Source organism: Gastrolobium bilobum, unplaced genomic scaffold, assembly GCF_033153095.1.
Source record: "Gastrolobium bilobum isolate Gb01-03AN ecotype WA unplaced genomic scaffold, APGP_CSIRO_Gbil_v1 utg9238, whole genome shotgun sequence".
NCBI classification, from domain to species: domain Eukaryota; kingdom Viridiplantae; phylum Streptophyta; class Magnoliopsida; order Fabales; family Fabaceae; genus Gastrolobium; species Gastrolobium bilobum.
The window spans coordinates 1-13,780 of record NW_026895853.1 but is presented as its reverse complement, the minus strand read 5'-3'; the positions used below and the strand labels follow the sequence as shown (position 1 = coordinate 13,780).

General features: G+C 34.6%; 1 protein-coding gene and 1 non-coding gene across 2 annotated transcripts; one reads left to right on the top strand and one right to left on the bottom strand.

Annotated features, from left to right (window-relative positions):
* Positions 1-10,575: 10,575 nt before the first annotated feature.
* On the bottom strand, positions 10,576-13,212 carry LOC133296424 (uncharacterized). The gene is made up of 3 exons (XM_061495408.1): positions 12,400-13,212; positions 11,640-12,348; positions 10,576-10,637 (listed from the first exon to the last, which is right to left on the bottom strand). The coding sequence occupies exons 1-3, from the start codon at positions 13,210-13,212 to the stop codon at positions 10,576-10,578; spliced, it is 1,584 nt and encodes a 527-aa protein (XP_061351392.1).
* Positions 13,213-13,249: 37 nt separating this feature from the next.
* LOC133296434 (small nucleolar RNA R71) lies at positions 13,250-13,356 on the top strand. Its single transcript, XR_009749502.1, has one exon. It is a non-coding gene; the product is annotated as a small nucleolar RNA R71 (small nucleolar RNA).
* Positions 13,357-13,780: the final 424 nt, after the last annotated feature.

The following is a 13,780-nucleotide window of genomic DNA, read 5'->3' as shown; positions in this document are numbered from 1 at the left end:
TCAATTTTCCACATTGCTTTTGCCTGCACAAAACTGAAAAGAGGGCCAAAATATAAGACTGCATAAGAGTGAGTTATATAAGTTTAATTTAATCGGTTCAGCTGTTTAACAGTTGGATGAAATGGAAGACAGTATAAAAATAATTTACATGAAATAAGATAAAATATAAGAAATTTCATAAAACATAAAAAATATTGAATAATAATTTTATGATTGATTGGTTTAAGTAATTAAGCTGACTGGTTTAACTATTTTTTTTTTTCAGTAAATGATGGACCTCGAAGGAAATGAGCAATTAACAGACTCGTTTAACTAATTAAACCAGCTGCTGATTCAATCAGGTTTTCACTAATTAAAGTGATATTTGTATCTACTTTTTTTTTTTCGGTAAACATATTTCTATCTATTTAATCTTAATAAGAAAAGTGTTCGATTTTTGATTGGGCTGTCCCTTCTTATCTAGTTTTAACAACAATGATACAAACTGGGGTGTTCATCAACCGATTCAAACCGCGGTGACCGAACCGAAAAACCAATAACCGAATAAACCGAAAACCGAAAACCGAAAAAAACCCGCAAATTTTAATTGGATTGGATCAATTTTTGGATGGGTTGATAAAAATCGATCTAATCCAAACCGATCCAATATATTAATTCTCCTCTACCTACTTGGGTCTTTCCTCAATCATAACCCAAAAATTTTTAAACCTAAGACTCATTAATCCATTAACTAAATCAAAGAAAAAATCTAGTCACATCTCATCAACAAAATTTTATCTTTGTAGAGCTTCATATCTCATTGCTAAAAAAAAAACTATATTATAGTTTACGAATGCTTTTGTATTTCAAGAAAAAAAAATTACAAAGCCAATACATACAAAAGATGTTATTTGCACAATAATCATGAAATAGATTTTAGGATTTTCAAAAAACCAAAAACCGATCCCCAAACCGAAAAAAGTTTGATTGGATCGGATCGGATTTGAAAAAAATTCAAACCAAATGGATGATTATATGATCAGACCGAAGAGATTGGATCATATGATTTTTGCTTCCAAAACCGATCCAATCCAGACCGCGAACACTCCTAATACAAACCCTATTTGGGTTAAAACAAAACCTATATAGAATACATGATAATTACGAAAAATATTTTAAATTATGTGGGTTAGTAATAAGATTTAAAAGACGTTATAATATTTTCAAAATATGATTGCTTATTGTAGTCTGAGCATAGCAGGTTTTAGACTCAAATTTTTTTCTTTTTTTTTCAATTTAAAAACATGTGCAATATAAGATCATCAATTGAGATCCTTCGAAGTAATATATTTAGATTTAACTAACCTTTATTCTTATTTAAACAAAAATAATTATGATAACTATTAAGGGTGTGTATAGTTTGGTTCAAATTTTTATATTGAATTGAACCGAATGGGAAAAGTGATTCGGTTCTTGAACCTGTTTGTAAAAAATGATTTGATTTTATTCATTATTTAGTTTGGTTCATTTAATTTTATCACACTTCTAAAAGTAAATATGATTCAATTTGGTTCAATTTTTAATTCAAATCGGTAGAGTGATTTGATACTTAAATCGATTAAAAATATATGAATTTTTAAATACCGTTCGAATCATGGTTTGGTTTGATTCAAACCCCTAATAACAATAACAATGCGGACTTGGTTACTTTTACTGAGTACAAGAGAAAGACAGAGTAAGACCACTTTCTCAAAAATTATAAAACTAAAATATGCTTATTCAATCAAACTAGAACATGATTTATGACAGATGCGACATGCACTTGATACATGTTATTATTATTATTATTATTATTATTATTATTATGCATTTAACTATTTTTGTATCTTCTCTAAACGAGTCAGATTATACTGTTTTTTTGACAATCATCCCATGTGGTTTCAAGACGGATGCAAAATATGGTCTATATTTCAAAGCTCACATAAGTCAACTTGCTAATGCATGCACCATCATTATACATGCATTCACATTTTTTAATCTATTAATTAACAACATCAGAATATTAACAAAAAAAATATAGCAATAATAAAATTAATTTAATATAGCAATTTTGTCTCCCGCTGAAACCTGTCAACGCCTTAACAAATCCACATTAAAAAAGAAGAAGCAACAACCTAATCAATTCTTGGCGATATCCAACTACTTATTTTTGCAGGGTCCTAATTATATGCATAAATTCATTCTAAGTTCTCTAATAAGTTAGGCTAATTTTACGAGTAAGTTAGGGTAATTTAATATAATTGTACTCATTTTACGAATAAGTTAGGCTCTCATTTCAAATGGATGGGACAAATGTAGCGGTCAGCTCTGGAGTTTGGCTTGTTTGCGGACTACATCTGTCGGATGGCACGATTATACTTATTCCACATAAATTAAATTGTTAAATTATAGAGATTATTTAAAATGAGAAAAAATAATGAAAATATTTTATGAATTAACATGTGTATAAGTGTGAAACAAAAGATATAATACTGAGCTTTATTTATACTAAAAAAAGACTCTTAATTATATAAGGAAGCAAATCATAAAGTATATGAAAAATTAAAACTAATCATAAAAAATAGAGGAAGATTATACTTATAAATAAGGGTGCTAAATGAACCAGGGCCTTTGACTCAGCTCGTGAAGACATGAGCTTATATGTCTAAAATTGCTTGTTGGCACTAGGCTTGAACTTGTATAAAAACTCGTTTAATAAAAAAGCCTCAGGCTCCAATTCAAAAACTCGACCTTAGAGCCTCTCAGGTTGGCCTAATATATATATTTTTTATTTTTTATACTACTTGTTATAGCCCTCTCTTTCTTCTCAATCCATTTCATCTCATTTTATTGGTTAAACAGAGTTTTTGAATGATTTTGTTTACAGGCAAGTTTTGTTCTAGGAAGACATATCCAAGATAATATAATCATAGTGCAGGAGTTGATTCATTCAATGCACAGAATGAAAGGTAGGAAGACTTTCATGGCCATCAAGATGGATTTAGAAAAAGCTTATGACAGATTAAGTTGGGGTTTTATTAAAAACATTCTCCATGAGGTGTAGATTCCGAAAAATTTAATTGGTATTATTATGGCTGCAATTTCTACTGCTAAATTCAATGTCCTCTGGAATTGAGGGATGTCTGAGGAATTTCAACCTTCAAGAGGTGTCCGTCAAGGTGACCCTCTCTCTCCTTATGTGTTTGTTATTGCAATGGAGAAACTCAGCCATATTATCAGTACTGTAGTTCAAGGTAAGCTTTGGAAGCCAATTCAGGCTGGAAAATGAGGTCCTGATGTATCCCACTTGATGTTTGCTGATGACTTAATGCTCTTTGCTGAAGCTTCTGTAGATCATATTCAAATTATTCTCAAGTGTATGAATCTGTTTGGTGATATTTCGGGTCAAAGAGTGAATCAACAGAAGACTAGTATTTTCTTCTCCAGAAATACTCCAGATGATGTAGTAGCTGAAATCACGAATGTTTGTGGTTTTAAGAGAGTGCGTAATGTAGGGAGACATTTGGGGGTGTGGATGAAGCATGGTAGAGCATCTAAGGAAGCTTATGCTAATATTGTTGAAAAAGTTCAAAATAAGTTGAATGGTTGGCATTCAAAGTGTCTTTCACAAGCTGGAAGGATTACCCTGGCTCAGTCTGTTCTGTCCACTATTCCTTTCTTTCAAATGCAATGTGATAAAATCCCAAAATCAATCTGTCATGAAATTGAAAAGTTGCAGAGAGGTTTCATTTGGGGAGATATGGAGGGAAAAAAAGATGCATCTAGTGAGCTGGGAGGTTATGACAAAACCAAAAGCAGAGGGAGGTTTGGGATTGAAGAAGTTAATTTACATGAACGATGCTTTTGTAGGTAAACTGGCTTGGGATATTTTCGCTCATCCGGACAAATTCTGGGTTCATCTTCTCAGGGCTAAATATAGAGGTTAGAAAAGAGCAAATGCCTTATTCAGCTGCAGAGATGGTGATTCAAGATTATGGAAGTACATCTGCTCTATCTGGAAAAATTAGAGAATCATCTCAACTGGGAGATTGGTAATGGTAATGATATTTCATTTTGGAAAGACAAGTGGACTCATAAAGGAAAAAGGCTTATGGACATGGCTGTAAATCCAATTCCTTGGGAAGAAAGTAACAAAAGAATAAAGGAATATGTTGATGATCAGGGTAATTGGGACTTACAATTACTAGCTAGTTGGCTTCCTGCTGATGTTGTGTTATTAATTAAAAGTATTTTACCCCCAAATGAGCTTGATGGAGCTGATTACATGAGATCGAATTTAAATAACTCAAATAAGATTTCAGTCAAGAGCATTTACCAGACTCTTGCATGTAATAATTCTGATCCTAATGGTAATTCAGTGATTTGGAAAAAGATTTGGAGTTGGGAAGGTCCTCAAGTGATTAGATTATTCTTGTGGAAAGTTCTTCATAATAAATTGCCAATAAAGGATAGATTGAGTTCCTTTAATATAGGTAATCCTCTCTACCCAATATGTTTGCATGAAACTGAGAATTCTATGCACTTGCTAAGGGATTGCTTGACCATTAAAAAGCTTTGGGAAGAATTAATTCCAACCAGTTTTGACAACTCTTTTTTACTGATGATCTTCGTACTTGGCTGGAAAAAAAAATTAGATTGCATGGACAGGTATACAAATAATACTCCTTGGTGCATTGTGTTTGGTACTACTGTTTGGTTGATTTGGAGATGGAGGAACGATTTAATTCATGGCAATTCTGGTTCTTCTCATCATTATAAGAGGAACTCGGTTCTTAATGCAGCTGCAGAATCCCATATAGCGTTACAATTTATTTCTAGTCATCACTTAGTTAAACACAAAGCAGAAGTCCTTGTTAGCTGGAATCCTCCAGAAGAGAATTGGATTAAATTAAATACTGATGGAGCTGCTAGAAGAACTCAAGGATTAGCTGCTTGTGGTGGAATTGCTAGAGATGATATGGGTCACTGGCTTAAAGGTTTCTCATACAGGATAGGTAATTGTAATGCTCTCAATGCTGAACTTTGGGGAATTCTCAAAGGTTTGGAGATGGCTTGGGAGGAAGGTTGGAAGAATTTAATTGTTGAATCTGATTCAACAACTGCAATCACCTTTCTTTCTAGAAAGGGTGTTGCAGCCCGTGAACCCCATTTGGTGGCTCAAATACGGGCTTAGTTTCAAAAAGATTGGAGAGTTCATCTTATCCACACATATAGAGAAGGAAATTATTGTGCTGATTGGCTAGCAAATTATCCATTGGATTATCCTTCTGCTCCTGATATGTCTGTTTTTTGTTTTCCTCCTTCTCATATTCAGTCTATTTTTATGGCTGATTTAGCTTCTGTTTGTAGATCTCGAACGGTTTGAGTTATGTAGTTTTTCTGCTGGGTTATTTTTCTCATCATACAAAAAAAAAGATATGGTTATAAGAGATGGTAAAAAAAAAATAGTTGTAATTATAACCTTCTTCTAAAAAATAATTTAATATATTCTAAATTATTCTAAGATAAATTAATGATATTGTGAGAATATTTTTTAAAAATTTCTTCCTCCAGCAAATAACCAAGATCTATATGCCCATTCCTTCAATTATTCACATTGAAGCAAAAATCCCAAACCCTCCACCAGTCATTGTGAAAGCATCCATGTAGACCTTGCAGCAATTTAGTGGCAGGAGGGGATGGCAAAGGTTAACAAACACCCATACGCTGCTGGGTGTGAAATTAGTGTTAGCAGACCAGAGTAAATTTTCTAAAAAAAAGTTGGTGGGTTTCCAAAAACGAAACGCAGTCATAAAGCGAGGATCATGAGATCATCCAAGACCGAAAGGATGAGATATTTTATTCTGTTGATTTTAAAAGCCTATTTATTTGGAAAGTAGTTTAGAATAGCCTTGAATTTCAACATTCAAAGGACCCCACCTCATCCCAATCCCCTTGTTTAAGAACTTAATTGAAGTGCTTCTTTAAACAAATGAATAAGAGAAGGAATTACGTGCGAAGGAGCAAAACAAGGCCTAAAATGGTAGGCAACAATATATGGGCCTTGCCATCCCTTCCTTGTACATGCATGATTGAAGGAAGTTGGAGTGGTTAGAAATGGTAGTTGCAATTAAAAGTCATGAACCGTGGAGATCATTGACAAATTATTGGCATGCTATAATTAATTAATTAATTGCCGACCCTTACTTCCATTATGGATTTGAATCTACAAAGTGGGTTTTGCTTTTGACTAACTGGTTACTTGCTTTTGCACAAGTGAACTTAAAAAATTACTGCTCTCTATGGAAGGCCTAAAACAGTAGCTAGGTGCGTTTTTTTATAAACAGACAAATAAAATAAAAAAAAGGAAAAATTCACCAATATCCCTGTGGTTTACTTCAGAATCACTTATGCCCCTGTGGTTTTTTTCTTATCACATATGCCCCTGTGGTTTGTAAAAGGATATGTTTTTTATCACATATACTTCTGTGGTTTCTTATTTTTTACAAAACACGGGGGCATATGTGATAGGAAAAAAACCACAGGGGCATAAATGATTCTGAAGCAAACCACAGAAATATTGGTAAACTTTTCCCTAAAAAAAATGGGGCACTTTTATAATTATTAATAAAACACGTTAAATAAAAAAAAATAAAAAATCAAAGCACCCTAATATTTGTTATGAAAATCTTGATAGACAGAGACCTCAGTCATATATACACTTTATCAGAACTTGATACTTCAAATCAGTGTTTCAAGTCAGATAGGTGATTGGGAAACACATCCATGCGGGGTCATGGCTAATTTTGTGCTGTGTCTTGAAATATAACCTGCTGCCAAAGCAATCCACATGACCGACCACTAATTGCAGTATTGCTATATATGTCTTTGTGGAGTAGTGTCTTATTCCTAGTGATTAGATCATGCAACAGAACGCCTGAACCCCATTAAAAGTTAAAGCTTAAGTGTGAAGATTGGGTTTGATCACTTCTAACAAATTTTAGTTGACAAAACTATGTGTCCTACTACTTGTGGGCTTGTCTTTTACTAAAAGTTTAACAAAAGCAAAAATATATAGTCACTTGGCATGTTCGGGCATAACATCAAATAAATCAGTATATGGTAAGAGATAAATTAAATTTGCAAGTGCCTATCAGTCCTGAGCTCAACTCTCTTGTGGTAATAGATACTCTGCTTTGAAATTAATGTCACTATTGAGAACTCTCCAAGCTCTTGAGCAAAAGAGAAATAGGAGGCGAATATTTCAAATCAGGAAAAAGCATGTCAAATCTTCATGACTTTCAAATTCTGATTATACTTAATTAGCTGCATTATGTTACAATTTACAAACATTGCCTCGATAATTTCATCGGATTACTGGTACGTTTGCTTGTATAAATAAACCTTGCGAAATTGTGGACCAAACAGGCTAAGGGTCATATCCTTATCGATGAAATATCTGAGCATGCTTGTTGAATGGGTAAAATACAACAATGGTTTCCTGTTGCTACTCACGGCAAGTGCACCGATCGTACAAGTAATATATGATTAAGTAAGAGATCGTTCCCACGAGGATTACGGTTCAAGCACTAATTCACTATCGCAAACTTAGTTGGACAATCGAAAGTGTATTTGGAAACAGGATTTGAATTGCAAAATTAAAATATTAAATATTAAGCTAATTACTTGCAAGAATTAAAGACAAGAAATTAAAGATGTGATTTAACTAATAAAATAAAAACGTAGCTAGGGGTTCGATTTCCTTTAATCTCCTTATTATGATTCGAAGTCCTTCTTTACGTTAACCGTCTTTAATATCAATCTAACCAATTCTTTCGCGTGTTATTAGAGCTCAATCCCTTGTTACCCTAAAACCTTTACAAACTTGAAAGAACCCTAGTTCCCCGGTTATTCCCCAAGAATGCAAGCATTAAGTTCAAGAATCTTAAGGTTACACAAATTCTATGTCTATCCCTAGAATCATAGCGTTTATGATGAAGTTATCAGATATGGATCACACACCAACATCCCTATTGTCATGCATTTACCGATGATCATTATATAAGATTCAAGCCTATATAAAGCATTAAAAACAGATAACTTCATTCATGATAAAAAGGAAAATTAACGTACGAATTATTCAAAGCATAATAAATCGACTAAAATCCATCTAACCCTAACTACTTAAAGAACTAGCCGGACATAGCAAAATCAAGAACAAAAGAAAATAGAAAAGCTCCCCCAAACTCCATAGATAATTGGTGGATCTTCAATATCTCCAGTGAACACTTGACGTTGATCCGTCTCCGCCGCTCACGAACATGAATCTGATGTTCCTCCGCGTTCCTTCAGCCTCCAAGCACCCAAAAGTTGTTTTGCAATGTATAAGTTATGTATTTCTGGTCCCCAATGGTGTTTAAATAGGTCAAGAGTTCGTATTGCAGTAGAAAACTTGAATGGGCCTAAGTTGGACTTGTCTGGGCGCTTAAGCTTGTGAATGGGGCTTAAGCTCCCACTTCTAACAACTTGATAAGATCTTCAATCTTATTGTTTTCACCTTGATTCATCTTCTTTTCTGATTTGATCTCTCTTTATCTAAATCTTCATATTTGAATCATTTGTTATCAAATCCCTTTAAAAATAACAAATATATTAATTAGTTCCAACAATCAGATAATGTTCATGATTATCATTTTAAAACCCTAATTTTTGACTTGTTCAACTAGATAATTCATATTATTTTAGTCCATTAAACAAGATAAACTAAAGGTTTATCAAACAATTCCCAGATTTGAACATTGCTGTCCTCAGCAATTAATTAGAATAAAACTATGGGAAAGTTTGGAGACGGCTAGTCATGCTTGATGAATAACAGGCAAAAAACTGATCAATAATGAGATATCAAAGTATTTAGACTTATTAAAAATCAATGACACATCAATTTCAAGCAAACAGTCATAATTCACCAGTCATAAAATCATAACATACATTCTCAAAAGAAAGAGTAGTACAATTTAATTTCCACAACACCCTCTCACTGGATTTTTATTTATTCACTCACATTCAGTGTTTAAAGGTATGTGTTTCACTCTTACTTCACTAAATTAACACTACCATAAGCTTGTTTATATTCTCACTCTCCACAGTCTTACTAGTATACAAAGTCAATCAAGAGGTCTTTGTTAAGGTTGTAACGTGGCTTAGGTAAAAGGAAAGGAATCATCTGGGTAAGTGGCTTAAGATAACTGATCAAAATTCAACTTCAAAGAGGAACTAGTTTAACTGTTCAACATATAGTAAACAGATTTCTCTTATTTTCCTCCTCTTTTCTTCTTCCACTTATTCATATAATATAAGTCTTTTATTTCTTTTCCTTCTTCCTTTTGTTTTTCTTTTTTTGTTTTTGTACAGATAAACAGTTCAACCCTTTTCTTTTCATTTCCTTTTTCCACCACTTTGTGGCAATTTCCCTCTTTTCACCTTTTTCTCCCATACACTTAGAGTTTGATTTTCTCTTTTTGTTTCAATCCTATCCAGTTCCTCATTTAATTTTGAAAATTAATCAGTTCAGGTGAGGATGTGTATGGAATGGCTATTCATAATGTACTGTCAATGAACAAACAGGCCTCGGCTCAAAAGGGCTTAATCTAAGAATAAACCTTCAGGGTGGCTATTTGGCTATCTAGCTTTTAAAAAGAACTGCCTCTATCATTTCAACAATTGTATACTACAGACCATTTCAAAGAGAAACAAAACAAGTTCTAGAGTGATTCAACAGTAAAGTTCACACCACAAAAAAAAATTCTGTTTAGGCTCAAAAGCTTACGGCTAAGGATGTGAGACTTATTTTTCCACTCTCTCTTTGATTACTCTAGTTATTCTTCTCTTATTTAAGTGAACTATGAAGCATGCTTGACTGACGCTCATTTATGTACGAAAATAAAATTTATTTACATCATTATACTCTTGATATCAACTATCAACCAATTTCATGTAATTATTCATTATGCATCCATATCAGGCACAATGGAAAATCTCTTAAGATCCACTAATTATTTATTGACTAAGATGGAAGGGGTCTTAAAAATAATTAAAAAAAAACTTAAATATTAAACTAACTAATATATATGAAGACCTTAAAATAAACTAATACTAAATCAAAATAATATATTTAAAATCATATAATATGAAAATAATATTGAGAAACTCCCCTGAAAAACTGCATTTGTAATTTGGATATTTCTGTGTACTCCGTGTAATCAAGAGTTTCTTCTTCCGACCATGTGAAGTTTATGGTCTGATGAATTGCATGGTACCCATCCCCAGATTTAAATCTTGCTGTCCTCAGCAATAAACTTAAATCTAAAAGAATCCTGAGCAAGAAATCAGAAAAATTTGATATTGTACTCTGCACACATGTCACAGATAAAGAAACTACGTCAGCATGTCATATCCAAAAAAAAATCATAGTCACGTCAAGATCAGTCTCAATATACATCTCATATCAACATGAACTAAAATCAACAAAAGAAAAAAATCTAAACATTGAGACAATGGTCAATCCTCATCAATTTCAGTAGTGGGTGCAATATCATTTCTATCAGCATCATGTGTAGTGTCTGCAACCATATCAGCATTAGTATTCGAGTATCCAACATGTTTGCAAAGTTAGTGCAATTTCCACATAACAATTCCCAGATTTATATTCAGATGCATCTGAAAATAATAATGAGTATATGGAACTGAAATACTTTAATAGTATGCATAATGTCAAAGATGAACGCGCTTAAGCGCAGTGATTCGCGCTTAAGCGCGCTGAGGCAGTGAGAAATGGGATAAAATTTTATTTAACACGCTTAAGCGCGCTAGGGCCGAGAGAAATTTCACTTTTTTGGGGGCTTAAGCCTCCTTTAAGGGCTTAAGCTCTCAATACTTAGAAAATTTTCTCCATATTTTCCTATTCCTTGCATTCATCTCTACTGTGTATTCTTCCACCTCAATAATTCTGCTCAATATCATACACAAAACATATAAATGAATAAGAGTTGCGTACCTGTGTATGCTTTAATCCCACTTATACCTGAAAGTCCATCTCAACAGAATTTGATCATTAACCTCAATTTTTTTTTTTTTTTTATGATATGACTAAAATAAACTATGCTAAGAATAATTAAAATAAGCTAAACTAAATTTAAAATACTATACTAAAATGTTGGAAAATAAAAAATATAGTTGGGTTGCCTCCCACAAGCGCTTGTTTTACGTCACGAGCCTGACGTACCTCTTTTATGTTCATGGTGGTTCAAAGCATGGGCTTGGTGATGACCAAGCTCTATCATTCAGAAATGGTGTCCTCCCATAGTACTCTTGTGCATATGAGTGAGATGAAGTAGGCTCAATAGCTTTGAATTTTGTGTTTACGTGTTTTTCCTTGCTCCTGAGCTTCTCCATTTTAACCTTTGGCTTACTTTCTTGAGAAGAATTCTCTTTGTGCTCTTCTTCTCCTTTCTTTTCACTAATATAGTAGACTTGATCTTCCGGTTGAATTATAGGTGAGGGAACTTCTTTATCAAAGAACTTGAAAATTGCTTGCTCCCCGTCTACCCGTAAGATCAACTCGCCTTTCGGTACATCAATCAGCGCTCCTGAGGTTGCCAAGAAAGGTCTTCCGAAGATCATAGGAATAGTAGAATTTTCCTCTATATCAAGGATGACAAAATCAACAGGAATGATGAATTTGTTAACCTTTACCAGTATGTCCTCAATAATGCCATAAGCTTGCTTTGTAGAGCGGTCAGCCAGTTGAACTATTGTCTTGGTTGGCCTTACTTCAGTGATCCCTAGTTTCTTCATCATAAATAATGGCATCATGTTGATGCTGGCACCGAGATCACATAGAACATTTTTCACTTCCATATTGCCTATGTTGCATGGAATGCTGAATCTTCCTGGATCTTTAAACTTTGGAGGCAACTTTTTCTGGGTAATGGCACTGCATTCCTCTGTCAGAGTCACCGTCTCACATTCTTGTAGCTTACGCTTTCGTGATAGAAGATCTTTCATGAACTTTGCGTAATTGGGCATGTTCTCCAAGGCTTCAGTAAACGGGATATTGATTTGCAGCTTCTTGAAAATGTCAAGGAACTTGGAATACTGCTGCTTTTTGATTTCCTCTCTGAACCTCTGCGGATATGGAATCTTTGCATAAGGTGAGAGCTCCAATGGCTTTTCTTGCCTTTCTTGAGCTTTCTTTTTCTCCCATTTGAACTCTTTCTTTTCAGGAACAGTTTTCTCTGCAGCAAATTCTTTGGCAACTTCCTTTTCTTTTTCCTTTTCAGTTGCAAGTTCATCATCTTTCTTTTTCTCAACTGAAGGCTTTACCACAGGTTCAATGGCTTTCTCACTCATAGTAGTAATCACATTGCAGTGTTCCCTACTTGGATTTGGAATAATGTTACCTGGAAAAGTTCCTTGAACTCTTTCAGTGAACTGCTTTGATAGCTGGCCAATCTGAGTTTCAAGATTCCGGATAGAAGCTTCTTGATTCCGGAATGAGGCCATTGTCTCTTGCATAAAGGCTGAAGTGTCCTCTCTGAAATTATTGGAACTTTGAATGTAGTCCGATGTGGTCTTGGATAGTTGTGCAAAGGCCTTTTCCCATTCTGATTGTTGTGGAGGTTGCTGTTGCACTGACATAGGAGGATTCAGCTGATGGTTCGAACTGTAACTAAATCCCCGGTGTTGATTTTGATTTTTATTTCTCCACCCTTGATTTTGATTATTGCCGTATTGGTTCCTTCCTGGATTATATGGAGCTTTTTGATCATGCCAAATTCCATTAACATCTGCAGTTTCGGGTGCCTGGCAATCTTCAGTAGCATGAGTACCTGCACAAATATCACAAATGATAGCAGGAGTATTAACAGAAGAAACTTGAAATTCAGAAAATTGTTTTGCGAGAGCATCTAGCTGTTGTTGTTGTTTCTTATTGGATTGTAAAATCTGCTCATTCTGAGCCAAGATGGCATCACAGCCATCAAGCTTCATAATCCCCGCTCTTCTCTGTGGTGCAGGAGCATTATCATACTCCTGAGAGGCTAGAGACTCTAGTAATTCCAAGGCTTCCTCTGGAGTTTTTGTCTTCAAGGACCCTCCTGATGCAACATTCACCACTGTTCTTGTGTTCGGCGTCATCCCTTGGAAGAAGGTTCTCGCTTGCTCCCAAGCTTCAATGCCATGTTGGGGACACTTCCTGAGTAGTCCCTTGAATCTTTCCCATGCTTCATATAGAGATTCACTTTCTTTTTGTTCAAAAGAAGTGATATCCGCCTTGAGCTTTGCCATCTTCGAAGATGAGAAAAATTTATCCAAAAATTTGGTTGCCAAGTCGTCCCAGTGAGTGATGCTTCCTTGAGGTAACGATTGCAACCATCCTCTTGCTTCGTCTTTAAGTGAACATGGGAACAACCTGAGCAAAATAGCATCCCGAGACACCCCGTTCATTTTCAAGGTATCACAATATAGCAAGAAGTTTTCCAGATGGATGTAAGGGTCTTCAGTGCTTCCTCCGGCAAATTGGTCTTTCTGAATTAATTGTAAAAGTGCCGGCTTGAGTTCGAAGTTGTTAGCATCCACGTTTGGTCTAACAATACTCGCCGTCTGTGGAACTCGAGCAGGTGTTATGTAATCTCCCAACGTTCTCGGAGGTGGTGGAGGTGCATTGTTGTCTCCCATTGCTTCTTCTCTTGGTTCTGTTGAGCTT

Bases quoted from the DNA above. Each gene is read 5' to 3' on its own strand.
- LOC133296424 (XM_061495408.1), bottom strand. From the start codon at position 13,212: ATGACGCCGAACACAAGAACAGTGGTGAATGTTGCATCAGGAGGGTCC. The intron at 12,349-12,399 runs GTAAAGCCTTCA...GCAACTGAAAAG, and splicing joins AGAAAGCCATTGAACCTGTG to GAAAAAGAAAAGGAAGTTGC. The intron at 10,638-11,639 runs GCGAGTTGATCT...ATATGGTTGCAG, and splicing joins GCTGATTGATGTACCGAAAG to ACACTACACATGATGCTGAT.